At 44.8% G+C, this 17,799-nt stretch overlaps 2 protein-coding genes across 4 annotated transcripts in view; one reads left to right on the top strand and one right to left on the bottom strand.

Moving 5' to 3' along the window:
• The window catches only part of LOC124409782 (polypyrimidine tract-binding protein 1), a 338,073-nt gene that overhangs the window by 157,567 nt on the left and 162,707 nt on the right, over positions 1-17,799 (top strand). For all 3 annotated transcript variants that reach the window (XM_046887616.1, XM_046887614.1, XM_046887615.1), the window contains exon 2: positions 7,720-7,877. In XM_046887616.1, coding sequence (XP_046743572.1) covers positions 7,797-7,877 — 81 coding nt within the window. In that variant the 5' untranslated portion in view covers positions 7,720-7,796. The remainder of the gene's footprint in view (positions 1-7,719; positions 7,878-17,799) is intronic.
• Positions 457-988, bottom strand: LOC124409128 (nucleoredoxin-like protein 2). The gene is made up of 2 exons (XM_046886548.1): positions 729-988; positions 457-652 (listed from the first exon to the last, which is right to left on the bottom strand). The coding sequence occupies exons 1-2, from the start codon at positions 986-988 to the stop codon at positions 457-459; spliced, it is 456 nt and encodes a 151-aa protein (XP_046742504.1).

The raw sequence follows: 17,799 nt of genomic DNA, 5'->3' as shown, positions 1-17,799 counted from the left end.
CCCGCCCGCTGTTTCATCATTCATTTCATTCAATTTCAGATGCATATTTCAGACCTGGTAACGAAACTCTTGATCCACGAACAAAGCCGAAATTCAATTTGTAATTCAATATTCCCGAATTGATATTTTCAATGATCGATATCGCGTATAATCAGCCTACAATATTCATGAGGCCCGTCTTCTTCTTCTTCTTCTTTTTCTTCTTCTTCACCGCATCATTTGCGGCGGTTCGTTACTTTAAGCTCTCTAATTGTTAACAAGAGGCGGGAAACGAATTAACATGCAACCCCGTAAATTTGACGTCACATCGCCGCCGTTGCGTCAGATTTTAGGTATCCGTCTGTTTATTCGCTTCGGATAATTCACCGCAGATAATCTTCTCAAGAATGTAGTCATTCAAACACCGACGTTATTCATACGCCATACTGGGAATTTGAGAGAATCCAATCCACTATTTTATGGTCCCGGAGATTCTGTGTCGAGATCTGGGAACCACAGCAACAAAACGTCGACGCCACGTTCCTCGAGTTCGCGTCGTCCGTTTCTCGTGACCAAGTGACCATCTTTGGCCACAACGACCAGAGCCGGGATGGAATAAACGTGATACTTGCTCCTTATTTTCGCCGTAACGGGTCCAACCGGAACTGCGAACCTTCCAGGGGAGAAAGAAGATTGGAAATAGAGTGACGATCTTTTTTACTTACGATTTTTCTCACGGGTCTTCGTACCAGTGACCGTGATTCTTTGAAAAGAATTCGAACATCTCGTCCTGATCGTGATCCGATGGCACGTACAATATTTGCATTAGCAATTCTCGACGCTCGATTTCATCGGCGAGCTGCTTCATCAGGGGTAAAAATGTTTCGCACGGAGGACACCAAGAGGCAGAGAAATAGTAGAGAACGAACTGGACGTCGTTTATAATGTCGTTCGCTAGGAAAGCTTCGCACTTGTGATTGACGACGACCTGCCCCCTCAGCATATCCATTTTAACCTCGTTTTGCAAGTTCTTTGTCACTCGTGAATTTTCTATTCACCTAACCTCGCAGTCAGCGATTTTTTCGACATGTGTGGATTCTGTCTATCTATCTCATACGTTCTGCGATTCTCCTTGGTTCCACACTTTTTGAACTGATCGAATCTTTGCCCGTGTATCGCAGATAACGAAGCAATGAAAATAGGAAATTTTTCGCGAAATCGTTGAGTCAATCAGTAGTTTTACTCGAAGTGACGAACGGCGAAGAACAAAGGATCCGCGGTTTTTGCATCTTGGGTGAAACGTTTGTCAGTTTTTCCGACGTTCGTTCAATATGTTACATACATTATACACAGAGCCGCGAAATTTAGGTTCGTTTGTGTTAATAATTCGCTACCTAATACGATATTTTGTCGGTAAGTTTACAGTCGCTCAGCCAACTGAACCGTGCTGCGTATCTGTATATGTGCGCAAAATACATAGCAATCATTATCCAATATTTAACGTAATTAAACAAGGCGATGTTGACGCGTTAATAAACCGTCCTGCAAGGTGGCTGTTTCTCGACGAAGCGGGCCCTTCGAAATATTTCGTGATAACCCTGCGGAATTTTCACCGCAAAGTTAAGTTATTTTGAAGTGTTGGCAAGTTTTGCATAATTAAGAGAAATTATCGGTGCCGCATTAAATTGACACGACTCGACCCCGACTCTCTGCCTCCTCCTCCTCCTCTTTCTCCTCCTTCGACTCAGCCTCTTCCTTCTCGCTTTTTCTCTCCTCCGCCTTCCTTTCACCCCCGCAGATGATCGTCAGACTCTATCGCGGCTTCTTTCCTTCCTCGTCTAGTCCGTGCGGAATTTTACGTCGTTTTACAAACCCGATCCGACGTCGATATTGAATAAGTAACAACGTTGAGGTAGGATCCGCCGCTCAGTTACGTCTCAAAGTTGACGGCTGACGAGTTAAGTGGGTTCATCCGATCGCCGCTGAAGTTAAGTCTGCTAGGTCACATTGCAGTCAGATTACGCGAGAGCCGATTCCTACTTTTTTTTTTTTTTTTTTTTTCTTTTGTTTTTCTAATTCCTACACACACAAGTCAATAGTAAGAAATTCATCTCGTCGTGATTATATTTATTCAGTACCGAAAATACTGGCTTTTAGAGACTATATAGCGGATCAGATGACTATCAATTCCAGGACGTACGTGTATAGCGTTTCGTTTGCTCAATTTCGACACAATTTCCCAGGGTTGAGTGACCCGGCACAGTTTTCAAGATATACGACGCCAGCCATCGTCGTGGGGTTAGGTGAGCGGAAGATTTAGAAACGGGAATCTCAATTATTCTGATTAAACCGACACCCTAATTTCTCGGAAGGGTTGCGGCGGCGACGGAACGGGAAAATCGGCCCAAAAGGGGGAGGATAGTCAAAAGTCATTAGCCGGAACGTTCGCCCCCGTAAAGATGGTTTGAGTGGCCAATTAATCTTTACCCGATAAACTTTGTCTCTGCACGGTCGCGTGTGTGGGAGAGAATCGAACCGCCTTTGGGGGGGGGGGGGGTTAACAGTCTTCCACATCTTCTTCTTCCTCTCCTCCTCATCCCCTTAATTTTTCCTCCCCCTCTTCTACCATACACTCGACGATATCATGAACGTAGATTTCAAGCCAACCCAACCCCCGAATCCGCGAGGGTAAATATCAATCTGGATTCCGAATGCGGGAAAACCGCGCGGGGGCCTTCGCGTTGCGTTTCTCTTTAGCCTGCATCTTGGCGAGAGGCGCAAGCTTAATTACCTTAACCTCACCGCGATCCGTCGTCCCCCTTTTCCTCCGACTTCTAGATGCCCGCCTGCCTGCCTGCCTTCTGCCTACCCAACGTCTGGCTGCACAGAGTAGAGAAGCTGCGCGGCTTCGCTGAAATTTCACTATCTCTCGAGTGCAGAAACAGCAGCCCTTGCTAGGATCTTGCTTTATGTGCGTGTTTACGTGCGTGTGTGTGTGTGTGTGTGTGTATGTATAGTATACACGCCGCCTATCTCCCGCTGGGAAACATAATTAAAATTTTCTAATTAAGAATTTTGATAAGCAGCTTCATTACAATGGCTTTACTTCGCCCGGTTATTTACCCTTAAGAAATCCTCCCGCGTTTTTCTTTTCAACGATTAATCAGTAACTCGCTCTCTTCGAGCCGCCGCCACCACAACGAACACACTTTGAACAACCTGCGTCACATGTTTTACTACTTGTCGATAAAATCAAAATCTGTATCAGTGATAATATTTCTTATCAGCTATGCGGTGGGATAGACGTATCGATAGCATCTGAATATATTTACAAGTCTATATATTTTCTTGAATAAAACAGTGTTTAACTTCGTTGACAGCAACACGCAGGTGCCGTTGCGGTGCGTATAGAGGAAGTAACTTTCTTAAGTGATTAAGTGTATAACGAAGCTTAATTCATTGTGTTACAAACTCTGCTTTTCAGACGGTGTCTTGAGTGCGTAGCAATGTAACAGAGGCTTAAGGTAAACGGTTAGGGCCTGAACATGCGACTGTAAAAAAATCGCAATCAGCAAGTTTTTAGTTGGCTCATAGGCACTACTTCCAAACGATTTAGTTTCGTGGTATACTTATTATTACTCGGTTCTAAGTGCCTGTAAGACTCCGAATATGGTTTGAGGTGCATGCAGGTACGGGTATAGGGGGAGAAGCTTTATGGTTGGCAGCTGCGTTATGACCGGTGACCAATTCATGCCGCTAAGCTCGTCGTCTTAGACACGGAGAATTCTGGTCTCGAGTTAAGGTCGGACTCGGATCGTGTCAGGAGTCAGTACTTGCTCGACTATGGTTTAAACTTACTTACCTACCTGCCCACCTTTTACCCTGTTTCGTTTATGTCAGCATACTCTAAAATTCTCGCAATTAGCCAGCACTGGAGCGGATCGTCGAATTATACGAGTCCATAAATATACGAACCAAGTTGGGAAAGCAGCTATACTTGCGCTCGAGCGAGTCAGCCAAGTTTCAGAGGGTAAACGGACCAACTTCCATATTTCATGAGTGACTGAAACATCCCCCGACCCTTCGTGTCAAATTACGATATCAGCGACACTCGGGGGGATGATATCCCATTGACGAAGCTCTTTCCGTCATTTTCAAAAGACACAAGAAGAAAAAGAAGAAGAAGAGAAAGAAATTTCCTTTCGTTGCTGATGAAGTGAGAAGATGAAACACTCGTCAATTGACAAAGCACCTGTTCATGCGATCGTTTATCGGACGGAGATATGGATGCCTGTCGGTATTGTAAATACCGAAGTAGAGAAACCGATTCGGATAGTCGGAACAAATTTATCATCATTTTCCGAATTTTTTTGTCGAGTCGTGTGTATTGATAGAGTGAAAAAACTCTTCAGTGTGTGTGTGTTGCGAGGCAATCTTTGAAGCGGTAGTAGAATAGTTTGTTGGTTCGGTTGGACAACGGGTGAATCGGTAAATTGAAAGTCCCTGCAGCCACGCGAGGCCGTTGGCGAAAATGTTGAGGGTGTACGATGGGGTAAAAACGGGTTGAATATTGGCTAAAAATGTAAATTGCTCTGCCCCGAACTATTCCGTGTGTGTCGTCCGGCGGCTATATGTGAAGTAATTGAAAACACGCGTCATCTCCGGTGTCTGCTGCCTTCCGCCTGCCGCTCCGCAACAGCATCCCTGGAACCGTCCGCACGTACGTTTCGTACCCTCGAGGATCGGGGGACGGGGAACGACAGCCAATTGCATCGTTAGCCTCTCGAACAACGAGCGTCGAATAATGGCTGGTCAATAGGCAATTATTTTACTGCTTCGGGCCTGGTTATTTTAACGACTTCGATACCTCCTTCCCTCCTTCCCTCCTTTCCGTCCACTTTTTTGTTTTTTCTATGTTGGTGTACATATTCTCTTGTGTGGCGTGCCTCTCGGTATTTAGAAGAAACGGGGGGAATAAAAGGAGTCCGCAAAATTCTTATGGAAATTGGCTCCCAGTCGAATTAGCTGGATTTTTAGTACCTACGTTATAGTACAGATACTCTCGGACAAAATTTTTTATAGACACAAGTACTGGAAATCAGTAGTTTCCGAGATGTAGGCTTCGGAAGAGGGGTGTAAGGGTTTTTTTATTTGTATGAATTGATTAATTTTTACAAATCACCAAGTTTCAAATGGAGGGACTTGTGATCAAATATATCACCCAAAAACTGCACAGACGATTCGCAGAGACTTCGCACACGCGCCCATTCTTCACGTGAAATCTGACGTTCCACCTCCTTCCAGTAAACCAGAGAATTCATGGATGGATTCAATGCATCGATGGAATCCATCACAGTTTCCTGCTTATCTAATCAACTCTGCAGTTTTTTTTTCAGTTATTTATTTGATTTCAAGTCCCCTTGAAGCCCTTGAAAAAAAAAGACTTTGGGTCGTTTGTACCCCAGGCTGTGAAACAAGGGATAATAAGCCAATTCCTATTGTATCTGGTATATATCTATACCGGATGTACGGAGAAATTAAGCGAGATATATGGGGAAACAATTGTATCAGCGCTAATGTAGGGCCTCGGAAGATTAGACAGACGCTGTGTGGAGCTGTTGGGCATCCGATTGACTCTGTCGTTGGTCCTTAGGCGACGCGAAGCTCTACGGAAACGCGCTGCGACCGATGGATCTTTGATTGGATTTTTATCCCCTTCGGACATGGGGCGAGTTTGGTTTCCTCGCACAGACACCGTCAGGTAGTTAACAAATTATCTCCCGCAGGACGTTGGTAGGGAATTAATTAAACGCGTATCTACTTTGGCGATGTGTACGGATGCGCGGGTTTCAAACGGCGGGCGCCCCGCTTTGCAAGGGATTGGGCATTGTTCACGTCAATGGACGTATTGCCGGACTTCGTACGGACGTAGGTATTAGGTTCAAATAATGTGCACAATTATCGCTTCGAGGCTTCCGACAGAATTTCACCGGCGGTGAAGGGTTCGCATTATTATACCCCCTAATTCGGAAGTAAAAAACGGGGCTGATGAACATCCCTTGGATGCTTTGTCGTTTAAAAAAAAAAAAGATTTTTTTTTCTTTTTCATCATTTCACTCTGCAACCGATGTGTACCTACGTGAAGTCTTACTATATACGATTCAATTTCGCGTCACGTTTTTTTTTTTTTTCTTTCACATTATTTCCTAAAATGAAATTGTGAAATTGTTCACGCGTAATGAAATGGAAATTATATGTCGTGCTGTAAAGAGTATATTCGGTTTAATTCGACTCGATCATGTTCTCCACGGTTTTCAAAATATTCATTGGTTCCAAAGGTTTTGATCAATGCGGTTTTGCCGCGCGTGTGCCCGCAAAAAAAAAAGAAAACACTGCTTTTGTATACCCCCCCCCCCCCCCCTGCTAACGCTAATGTATTTCATTTTTTCAAAGTCAAACTTGAGTTACGGTTGAAATGTAACTCGGAGTTACGACTGATATTTCTCTTACCTCTTGTGTTACACATTAAAAATTCATTCAAGCAGAAGTCATTCGTGTGCAGAAAATGCTGCGTCAAGGTACGACAAATGTCATATATAATAACAAAGATGGTAGATCATGCGTACATGAGACTGGGTCGAAAGATGTCGCCAAAGATACGCGTATCGTTGAGTCATTCTCTCGCATCTTCTATTTTTTTTTCTTCATTTTCTTTTCTCCTTGCCTTTCTCTACCTTTATCTCCCTTTTCACTCGAGATGTTATCCGTTTTTGTACAGTAACGCTTTCATAAACAGATTTGTCGTTCGGATCTCCCGGCTCGAAGAATGGGATCGCGACATGTGCCGAAGAGCAATTTTGCGCCCCTTTCCATCCCCGATATATTATTCAGGAATACGCCACCCCCTCGCTTTTCCGAAAGCTTGCACCTCCTCTTTGATAGTATATTCGTCGCTCCGTATAATAATATACATAATCCCCTCTGGCTGGCGCGTCGTATCCTTATATATACCTTGTATCCTTTATACCCAAGTCATCTACGCATCCTCAACGTCCTTGTCAAATGTTCCGAGGAAGTAACATCCCAGTTTTTTCGTTCAAATTATCGACTTGCACTCTAGGTATGTGTGGACATTTTACTTTTTGTTCCCGCTCTCGAATTCCTCTGATCGGGATCAAAGAGAGCAGACAAGCTGATCTGTAGTTTGTAACTCGAATTGGCTGAACGTGGCGAAATCTCGGGGGAGTAAACAGAGGGGGGAGAAATCAAATCCCGGTCTAAGACCGTTGAAATCTTGCCCCCAAATCACTCGGTAACCGACAGTCGACGCCCAGACGCCACTCCGTCAGAGGCTAATCCCGGGTACATCCACCTTTGCCATGTAAATCTTGAAGGATTATTTTATAATTGGCTGCGCTCTAGTTGAATGAAAGCTTCTCGTCTCACTCGCTCTCTTCGTCCCGCAGGATGCTTTTCCTCTCTAGCCGAGCACTTCATTGCCAGAGACGATTATGCTTATATAGGAAGAAATTTAACGGATAAACATTTTCCAAAAAACACATTATTTAGGACAAATTGAGTCTTTGTCATTTTTTTTTGTTTTTTTTTTGTTTTTTTTCAACGATGAATACAATTTTACCCTTCCGTTTGACTGCATGGATTATGTTGAATTATTACACCACTATGTAAATTTAATCGTGTTTACTAACGATTTTTTTTATTCTTTTCACCTTGTTCCAGGTAGGTCAGACTCTGGTTCTAGGATACGAATAGTTGTGTATAGTTCGTTACGGCGTGCGCCTTAGACAATCGACAGGATGATGATGACCAATCTTCCCCCGGTGATGCTGCCCGCTCTCCACGACTACGGGATCCTGACGCCAACACTAGGAATAAAGGTCAGTCTCACTTTACACGGTCGTAATCACAAGTCTTGATTTCTTTCTCGACAGTTGGTAGAAAGAAAGTCTTTCATATCAATGAATCTTAATTTTTTGACGCAAACGTTTAACTGCCAATGAATTGAGAAACGAAACTGTGGCTTCAAATTAACGGGATGACAAAGTTTTGGGAAATATTTCAACCGATGCGTGTTTGAATTGTGCACCAGGTTGAATCTTCTTTCTTATTCTCGATTCGCATATCGCGCAAGAGGTAGAGTGGTTTTGACAAATTTCTTATACTTTCGAAAAGGGCCCGCAGCTTTCGCGGTTTTTACGGAACTCTATATATATATATATATATATATATATATATATACATATATACTATACATATATAATACAGCCTATTGGTGAAAAAGAAAAAGTTGACGGAAAGGAAAGTTTCTCCTTGGATTTCGAGGAGCCTGTAGATCGGTGCCGAGGGTTGCGAGACCCGTTTGCCGGGATGAAAGAAAACCAGATGAATTAAAGTGTCTCCGGCTGAATCATTTCATTGATTAAAGAGTCGGTAAGACGAAGAAGAAAGTCCTTGCTTTTCCCTTCCCTTCCGCTGCTGCATACTTCATCCCCGCAGTTTTGCTACTCGTATTTACATTCATTCTGAACGAGAACTGATGCTCTTCGTTGTACGATTCACCGACACATACTGCACGTTTGATACATTGGTAGATAAGTATATATATATATATATATATATATATGTATATGTATACACACTTTTCGCGTGCAACAGTCGAAGATGAATAATTAAAAACTTTCGAGTTTATTTATTCAAACGCTTGCCCTCCTCTGACGAAGGCACTCTTCCTCTTCCTGCGCAACTCTGACATTTTTTTTTTTTTTTTTTTTTTTTTTTTTTGTGAATACCTGCGTCACGTCGTTATAATTTGTAAATTGTGTGTACACATGCACCCTGGACGAATGTCGTAGTGGGTGTAACGTAACTCCGGAAATAACGTTGGTACTTTCCTCTCTCTCTCTCTCTCTCTATCGTACTCTTTTTATCTTACTTCACACCTTCGGTCACACGGTCCGCGTTTCCTTCCGGCTTCGCAGGTGTAATCCTCTTGAATCCGCAAGACGGCGGGTGTTTGTGATCAAAATTTATCGATTCGCCTCGCCTCGAGGCCGCGGGTTCCCATTAATCTTTTTCTCCTATTTATATAAATCTGAAAAGTACATACATAGATTCGCGCTCGGGGATTCCATATATAGGTACACATACCTACGTTATACATATTATACGTTCTCTCTCTCACTCTCTTTCTCTCTCTCTCTCTCTCTCTTCTGTCTTTCTTATCTTATTGTATCGAATTTATTGTCACCACCGTCGCGCGTCTCCCTACGCACACATCTTCGTTACGAAATCCCCCTGTGCAACGGTCGTGGAGGCAGCGAAGGGGCTTGTTTGTTTTGTTTATTTGCACCCCTATACGTCCGACCTGCCAACCCTCGGCCCCTCTTCCATATTTTCGTCTCGTCCGCGAATCGATATCTCCGATTGAATATATGTAACGCGTATATCGCGGGCGATACGTCTGTATAATTTTTGAGCTCTCTCTCGCTCTCTCTCTCTATCTCTCTTATCTCTGAAAAAGACAGATCAGGGGAGTAGGAAAAAAGGACAAATAAATAAATAAATAAATCACCGGTTATTAATGTCGATTGGACAAACAGGTTAATTAGACATCAATGAATCCTCGTCGTTGGAATATTTACAGCGTGGAATTTTAATTAATATATCCGACTGGTGCCGCGCGAGGGGGTTGAGCTGCAGCGGCAGAAGCACGGCTCGCTGGAATGTATCGGTATTTTTATATCAATGTTCCAATACCGGACGGGGGTCGAAACGGGGATGGAGAAGAGCTATTCGGTCAATCGCATTTCCCAACCCCATTGGCATTCGGCCAGCCGAACAAACGCGTCTGTATATAGCATATTTATTTATATATATATATATATAAATACATAAATATGTGTGTGTGTATATAAAGAAAGAAAACACAAAAATTACGCGGTCTTGTGAAAGATTGATGCCGTTACTTTTGAAAAATAAATCAAGCCAAAACAAAAAAAAAAAAAATAAAAAAAAATAATCCCTCCGCCTGGTCGCAAAAATCTGCGATGAATACATCGTCGCCAATAATGTTTCGATGAGTTTTCCTTCTTCGCGAAAAAAATTCACACTTCATTTTGCGAGAATAAATCGAAATTGCAACCCGATTGCGAAAAACGCGTTCATCAATTTCTACATGGAAGATCGTGAGATGAGCGTGATCGGATGCTGAACATTGTGACCTCTTCGCAGGCGGTAAGCTTCAGGAGATAGATGTAGGTATACCTACCTACGTTCCGCCGTCGAGTTATTTACGCTATTGTATTGATTATCACCGCTCGGTACACACTGTGGTGTAACGGTGCAGAGGGCAGGGGGGTGGTGGAGGGAGAGAAGGAAGGGTTAATATGGCGTGTAGGGACACGCAGGGTGGTTGGTTCTCTAATCAATTTAGGGGCTGCACGGGGTGGGAACCCGTTCAGGGCTGCTCGCTCCCGGCCTTACTCGTGCTGCGCCGATACGATGATGATCCTCTCGTGCCTGGGTACATGGATGCGGGCATGACGTGCTGATATTCGCATCCGTTGATGATGCTGCGCTCGAACTGCCCCTACAAACGTAGAATATTGTCAATATCGATGCCTGTGGATGAGAAAAATCGGGAAAGCCAGATTCAGCCAAGGAGAAATCGGCTCGAATTAGGACGATCAGTTATTGTCGGGCTTCAACATTCGGTCCTGATAATCCTTCTGTATAACCGTGCGCGTGTTGCGAGCGCAAAGGATCATGGGAATTCGGTCCATTCAATATTGCAACGCGGTTGTCTGAAGGTTCCGATGATACGTCCTTTGACATTCGTTGATCAGCCTGCAGTGCAAGTCGTACTTGGAAGAGAAACACATTCGAAAGTCATAGGAATTGCTGGTTGAAAAAAGGAAAAATAAAGAAAGAAAGAAGGAAAGAAAATATGAAAAGAAAATGTCACGAATTTCACCCACAAATTTTTCAGCTATTGGTAGTTATGGGTGAAACGGTATTTTGGTGTAAGGGAGTGCCGGTGGAGGATGAGAATCGAACGAACGAGGGTAGAATGGAAAGAACGAACGACGAGCTACCGAGACTAGCAGCAACACGTATAGTAAAGCGCCCGTCGGGCATTGTATATTAAAATTAAGGCAATATATTAACTAACTTAATGTTATTCACGTTTTTGTTCACCGGATACTTTTATAAAGGCTTCTTCACGGTGTGCACGGTGTTTATATATATATATATACATATATATGGATGTATGTATGTAGGTATATATATTTTAACGAAGCCCGCCTTATTCCTCCTCCGTGTCTTAACCCCCGCCTGGTGGTGGTCTCGTCTGTCGGTTGGTCGCGGGCTTCTTTGCATTTTGCTTTTAAACGTTATATAATAAGCAGGCGCGCGAGAACCTCGGAGGCTGGGACAAAACCTGGAAGACACAATGAGGGGGAAGCACGGGGGAAAAGGAGGGCGGCCGACAAGCCCTCCAAGGATCTTTTAATTATTACTTCCAGGAAAGGTGATGTGATTGGGTTAAATTGCTTCAAAGTTTATCCAACATTTCGGGGCACGCCGTCGCCGTGCTGTGCCGGTGCTGCTTCCTCCTGCTTCCACCGACGACGACGACGACGCCGTTGGTGGCATCTCGATCACCCTTAATTGCAAACCTAAAGAGCTCCCGGAGCGAAACTTCCCAACGTTTTTCATTTCGCCTGCTTGCCTCGATAAAACCTCGCTACTATTTATACCAGCTTCAGCTCGGCCTACACGTGCTCTTCACGATCGCTTTTCAATCCAAAGCCCAGACTTTGACACTTATTTCTCCAATATGTGTTTGACGCTTCATCATTCGGCTGTGAGTGTCTTCTCACGCGTTGCTTGCACGACGTTATTCGCAGGATCGCGACTCGACTTGTCGATCAAGTTTTTTTCAAAACGGGTCGCATATAGGCACATAGTTAATAGTCGAAAAATAGTTCCCACCCCGGAATTTATGTAGAATATACCTTCGAATATATATGCTGGCCAAAGTAAAGTCCTGGTTCTAAACTCTCGCCGGTCTAATATTTTCTTTGAATTAATCCTGGCGCGGCTTTGTATTGTATAGCTTGTTATCCAGCCAAGGGCGGATAGGGTAGGTATAAGGGTGATCAAAGTCACCTTCGTCCGAGTCCTGGTCGTGATGGTTAGTCGTACGCCCGCGTCCCTCGCGACATCTGCATACGTAAACGTGAGGATTAAAGCGGTTCGTATCATCGGTCACGTGACTCGACGTCCGCCTCGTTTCTCGACCCTTTGGCTCCTAATTCTTTTGGGTCGCCCATCGTACGTACGCAAAGAGCCGACTTCTGTCACTCGAACAAACCGTTGCCCAAACATCTCGGTGTAAACCAGATTATTGCTCACCATCCGACCCTAGGATCGGAGTTTTGGTTCCAAAGTCACGCAAGTTTCATGCTTCTGAAGGCGGAAAAACGACTGCAGGGACGTTTTTTATTCTTGGCTTGATCGTAAGTGTGTTTCATTGCAGTATTATTTGAAGCTTTTAACGACGATCATTGAAGATCCGTTCATACAATTGTGTAATTCGTCGAGAATTTATTATTCTAAATTGTTTTTCAATCATTTTCAACTTTGCAACTACTGGCTAGCTAAAAACGGAAAAATTCTGTCCTTTGGTTTTTACGATTGACCCGACGATGCTCCGATTACGTTTGTCGAGGTACCGAGGTTCCGTCATTGGTTGACAAAGGCGGTTATCAGACTCGATTCCGGGACGATGGGCTCATCGATTTATGCATGCAGCCTCTACGTCCAGCTCACTCAATCGCGGTGTTAAATGTGTACAGACGTATAATATCCTATAAATAAATGCAGTGTTTGATGATAGGAGCGAGAGGACTCATCGCTCAGTGTCGAAAGCGAAAAGGGGAAGACGGAGTGAAGAAGCCTGAGCCTTACCTGCAGGCACGATAAGCTTCTTCGGCATATTCGATTGTAAATTTTGACATCACTTTCCTGCATAAATCGCAAAGATGCATCGAGATCACCAACGGACTTTAGTACTTGTCTTGTAAATGAAAGTTGAATACCAAGGAGGAGGTATAAAGGAAACGACGTGCGGATTCTGATTTTGTCATCTAAATTCCGTTTACACTTGATATAAGAAAATTTTATCAGGGATATAAGAAAATCACTTTCATGTGTTATACTTGCACTGTTTGCCGTGTGCAGGCATGTAGCTGGAGTAAACGACGCCACTACCCCGCATTTGGAATAGTAGTAATTAAAAAGCATGAGCGCATTTGAAGCGGTTTGCATTGTAAACGGACCTAATGCAAGCGGAACAAAGATACTGCGAGAAGGGGGAAGGGAAAGGGAAAGGAAAAGGGAACTGGGTAGCTCAACAGTTGAAAACCCTCTTCAACTGTTCTTCCAGAAAGCGTCGGTGTCGGCGTCAACGTCGGTGGTGATGGTGGTGGTGGTAGTGGTACAGCGTAACCTAACAATGGTTATTGTTTTAGCTCGAGTCCGGTAACTAGGCTAATAAAATTCCCTCTCTGAGAGAAAAATCCTCGGACGATAAGAACAACTTTGAATCGGCCTATTTAGAGGCGGCGGTGCAGGAGGCGCAGGAGGCGGACAGCCAGCCTAGACTCGCCATCACCTACGCCTCCTCTTCTCTTCTCCTCCTCTTCTCCTCTTCTCCTTATAGGTTACAACATTGGGTACGTAGTTACAGTTATTGTTACGATGGTGCACTTTTTTTTAATGGCTCAACTTCGAGACTCTTAAATCCGACTGCACCGTAACGGTCGAGGAACCGGCAATTCCCTCTCGACGGTAAAACCTTATGCCATGCTCGCGCGCTTTGCTTTTCTCCTTGCAAATGAGAAGTCCTAAAATCGTACAATTCGAACGAATTGTGATCATGCACGTATTTACCATTCCTTAACAGCCTTTGATGCAAGCGAGACTCGAACCCCGCGATCGTATACTCTTAAGAGAGAATCCTTGCGGAGGTGAGAAAGCGGGGACAAAAAAGTCATCTCAAAGTGACGACTGTGCAGACTGAAGATCACTCGTGGGTGATGCTGCGAAGTACTTGAGAAACATGTTATTCATAAACGTTGCACGTGTGTCTGGGGACATATATGGTAAATTCAAACGGTGAGAAAAGAAGAATTTTGTATAGGAAATGTGTTACATGTAAACAGGGGACGACTGGCAAACGGAATACGAAAAGAATCGAAAGACATCCTTGCAGCGATGATTTTCATGTATATTTCAAACGGTTCAAGATCAAGTTTTAAGTATATTAAATCTGATTGATTCGTGAAAAAATAATCAACGACAAAAGAAACGGCTGCTTTTCTTCCGTGGGACTCCAGTGCTCCGGGGTTAATTTTCTTTTTAAACCTCATCAGAGCGGCGGCATCGAACAGTCGATAAATTACGGCCAGGGTGGGATGGAGGGGATGTCGATTGCCACGCTACGTGACACTTATTTCCTTCCGGTTGAATAAGGGGTGCAGCTGTTGCTGCTCCTCGCGAGTATCGGTCGGTAGGTGGGTCGTCAAAACGGGTGTGTATAATTATCTGGTTTTGAACCGGGGGGGTTCACGCTCTTCGTCGTGGTGACGAATAACAGGTCTTCGAATGAATTGCTGCAATGTCGTCGCGCGTTTACGCAATAGGGGAAAATTCAAAGGTCATTAATTTCCCAAGTGGTCCCTATTATTGAGAATCCTTTTCAGTCCTACCCGATTAACGACCGCCCCATGGTATTGCGAGTGCTTTTATTCGGCATTCAGTACGAAGCGCGTACACCGGGTGAACGAATGTGCAGGGTAATATAATTCTTACTGGGACTCTGAACAACTCCCCCCCACCCCCGAAACCCCGGCGAACACGCAACGCGATCAATCGGAATTTTCAAACGTTGCATGATCGCACGAGTTACAGGTTACCCTCGAGTCTCTACAACAATGAGTTTACGTCGCGGTGACTCCATTGTTTGCCCTTTCGTTTATCTCGGTTTCGGTACCTGCATAAATTCCACGACGTTTGACTTCGCGGGTGCGAACGACGATTTTAAAGCAAGTGATTCGAGTCTGAAGCTCAACTCCTGATCATCTCGGTTCAATCCGAATATTTCTTTTTCGTCTTTTGTTGTTCTCGAGTTCACCTCGGGTTTGATTAGCCGTTTGTTCGAGCGACGATTAACTAACGGTCGTGAGAAAAAACAGAATTTTCTGTAGTTACGTTCAATCCAACGTATAGTAGTTGCGTCTTGTGTTCCGTGGATTTCGTCGTGGTCGAGACGGGTTATTTTCACGGTACAATCAAGGGCGACGGGCTCCTCAAACTCTCATCTCTTCAGCTCTTGCTCCCTTGTAATCCGGGGGCGAGGAGCTGCGAGGCGAGACGAGGGGTAGCAGCGTTATCAATAATCCGACGTCTGAGCTTGTTCGCTGTTTCCACGAAAGGCTCTGCTGAAAACTCGCACACAGAGGAGTTGGAAAAGGGCCGTTTTTACCCGCTGGGAGAAAAATTAATTCCCTCTACCGCTGAGAGAAGGAGAGAAGGAGAGATAGAGAGAGAGAGAGGAAAGTGACCCGGACTGGCGAGACTCTCTTCGTCCTCGATCTTGAATAGAAAATTCGCGAATCTTGAGACCGCATTGTGTCTCCAAAGGTGGACACGTTAACCGACGACGTGACCCTTATACCCGTCGCGAATTGAGGATCGAGGATGGAATCAGCGACAAAACATGACAGAGTATGATAAATGTTGTATTGGAATATCATACGATGGTTTGACAGTGCTCAACGAACGGCGTTACGAGCACCGTCTTTACGACTACACGAGAATCTGACGCGGAGGCTGCCGATTTCTCGAATTTGCGGGAGGGAGAAAAATCGCCCGGCATGATGAGGCAGCAGCTCCCTCCCCCCCCTCCCCGTTGCACTGCAGACCTTAATGACCTCTTCTTTCTCCGACGTGGGTGTATAAAAAACGCGAATAACGATCGCGTCTCGTCCCCCGCTCTTTGATACCGCGAATTTCGTTCGGACTCCCAGAATCCTAAATCTCTCCAGTAGACGACGTGGAACCAGCGAGGCACGCCCAACCAGTTGGTCAGTCGGCCACCTTACGCGATGGCCCCCACAGCCTAGTTATAACCAGATTGTTTATGTGGGTCTTAAATTCTCGGTCGAATTATTAGGCTCCACGCAGTGGCAGCAACCAACCAGGCTGGACCGCGAAAACCTGTAAGACCAAACCAGCAGCCGGCCAACGGGGATGATTGTAAATCTGAGCTGCCGTTACCGTAAATCTAAGGGACTGCATGGGCGGCAGGGGGGAAGGAGGGAAGGAGGATGGTCGCCACCGTCGAACCCGGTTGTATAACTTCTCGAGAGAAGAGGAGAGGAGAGGAGAGGAGAAGAGAAGAGCTGCTCTTGAGGGCGCTGCGTGGTTTTTCCCCTCGATCCCGAATCGAACGCGAAAACTTACAAGAGGTCTCATCACGCTCGTTCGGGAGACGCGCAAAGACTCCAAGCTCTTCACCTGGGCCTCTTCTCCTTCTCCTCATCCTCATCCCCCCGTCGTCCTCAGCGACTCTTTCCTCTTCTTCTTCTTCTTCTTCTTCATCTTTTCTTTACATTCTTCCGTCCCTGAAATTCTCTGATGTGTTTCTTCCCTCCGAGTGATAGAGGTACTCATAGAAAGGGCATGGGATGGGTGGGTAATAAGGAAGAAGGACTATCAGAAGAGGTTTCCCTGCACCCTCTGTCTTATAACTCTTTCAAAGTTATTCCTACTCCTCGTTCTTACCCACTCGCTTACTTTCGGTGACAATGACGAAAGTTGGGCAAACTTCCACCGTAGATATCAAATCCCGAATTTCAAACGGTGAGTCTCTGGCTATCGGGGTACCAGGTCTAAGCAATCTAACGAAAATGGGGCAACTTTTTATAGCGTAAAAGACCGGCTGTTTTCGTACATCATGATTTTGACGAAATCGTATAAAACCTGTCAGCGAAGAAGACGTTGACTAACAATAAAATCAGACTAGCCTCCCTCCCCCACACTATTCCTGGCTGTCCCCATTATCTCAACATCCGATTTACAGCAGTGTTGCTGCTGGACCGCCGGATGAGGTAACGAGGAGTGCGAATTTCTCTGAAGTGCGTAGGCAACGATCAGCAAATTTGTCGGGTGGCTAGCCCTGAATCAGGGACGATGTCAAGAGGCCAGTTGCAAGATTGCTCGGGGACTCGACAGGTTCTTTGATTGCTACTAAATTGCTCTCGATCCGTTTCTTATTCGTTTTACCCCCTATTTTCCACAACGTTGCCAATTTTTCTTTCTCTTCCTCTATTCATCTGTCAACTTCGACGAAGAATTAGGGATCCGTAGGCGGCTGCGGTCAATTGCCCGCGTAACTAAGGGGAGCTTGCATTGAATCTTCTCGCAACTAATATATAATTCCCTCCAGCCTCTGCACCCTCGGAATTGCTGTTACTTCTGCGATAGCGTATGTAATATACCCACCTAATGGTTCGGTTCAACGATCATCATATGTTTCGCACCTTTCTACATCCATGTTTATCCACGATTTTCCTCGCACGTTTCATAACATGCAACAACCGAGAATTGAATCAAAGATGCGGAACGCGTTTGAGATCCCCAGAGGAAACTGCACCGCACGTATACATATATATACATATTACACACATATATATATATAATCAAACCAAGAGACAGCGCACGCCACTCTTT

Source organism: Diprion similis, chromosome 8 (genome assembly GCF_021155765.1).
Source record: "Diprion similis isolate iyDipSimi1 chromosome 8, iyDipSimi1.1, whole genome shotgun sequence".
Classification (NCBI taxonomy): Eukaryota; Metazoa; Arthropoda; class Insecta; order Hymenoptera; family Diprionidae; genus Diprion; species Diprion similis.
Note: the sequence above shows the minus strand (reverse complement) of the source record. Positions and strands in the feature narration are given on the sequence as shown.

Excerpts from the sequence above, each read along its gene's own strand:
- LOC124409128 (XM_046886548.1), bottom strand. The coding sequence starts at position 988 with ATGGATATGCTGAGGGGGCAGGTCGTCGTCAATCACAAGTGCGAAGCT. Across the intron at positions 653-728 it reads TCAAAGAATCACGGTCACTG|GTTCGCAGTTCCGGTTGGAC; the intron begins GTACGAAGACCC and ends CTCCCCTGGAAG.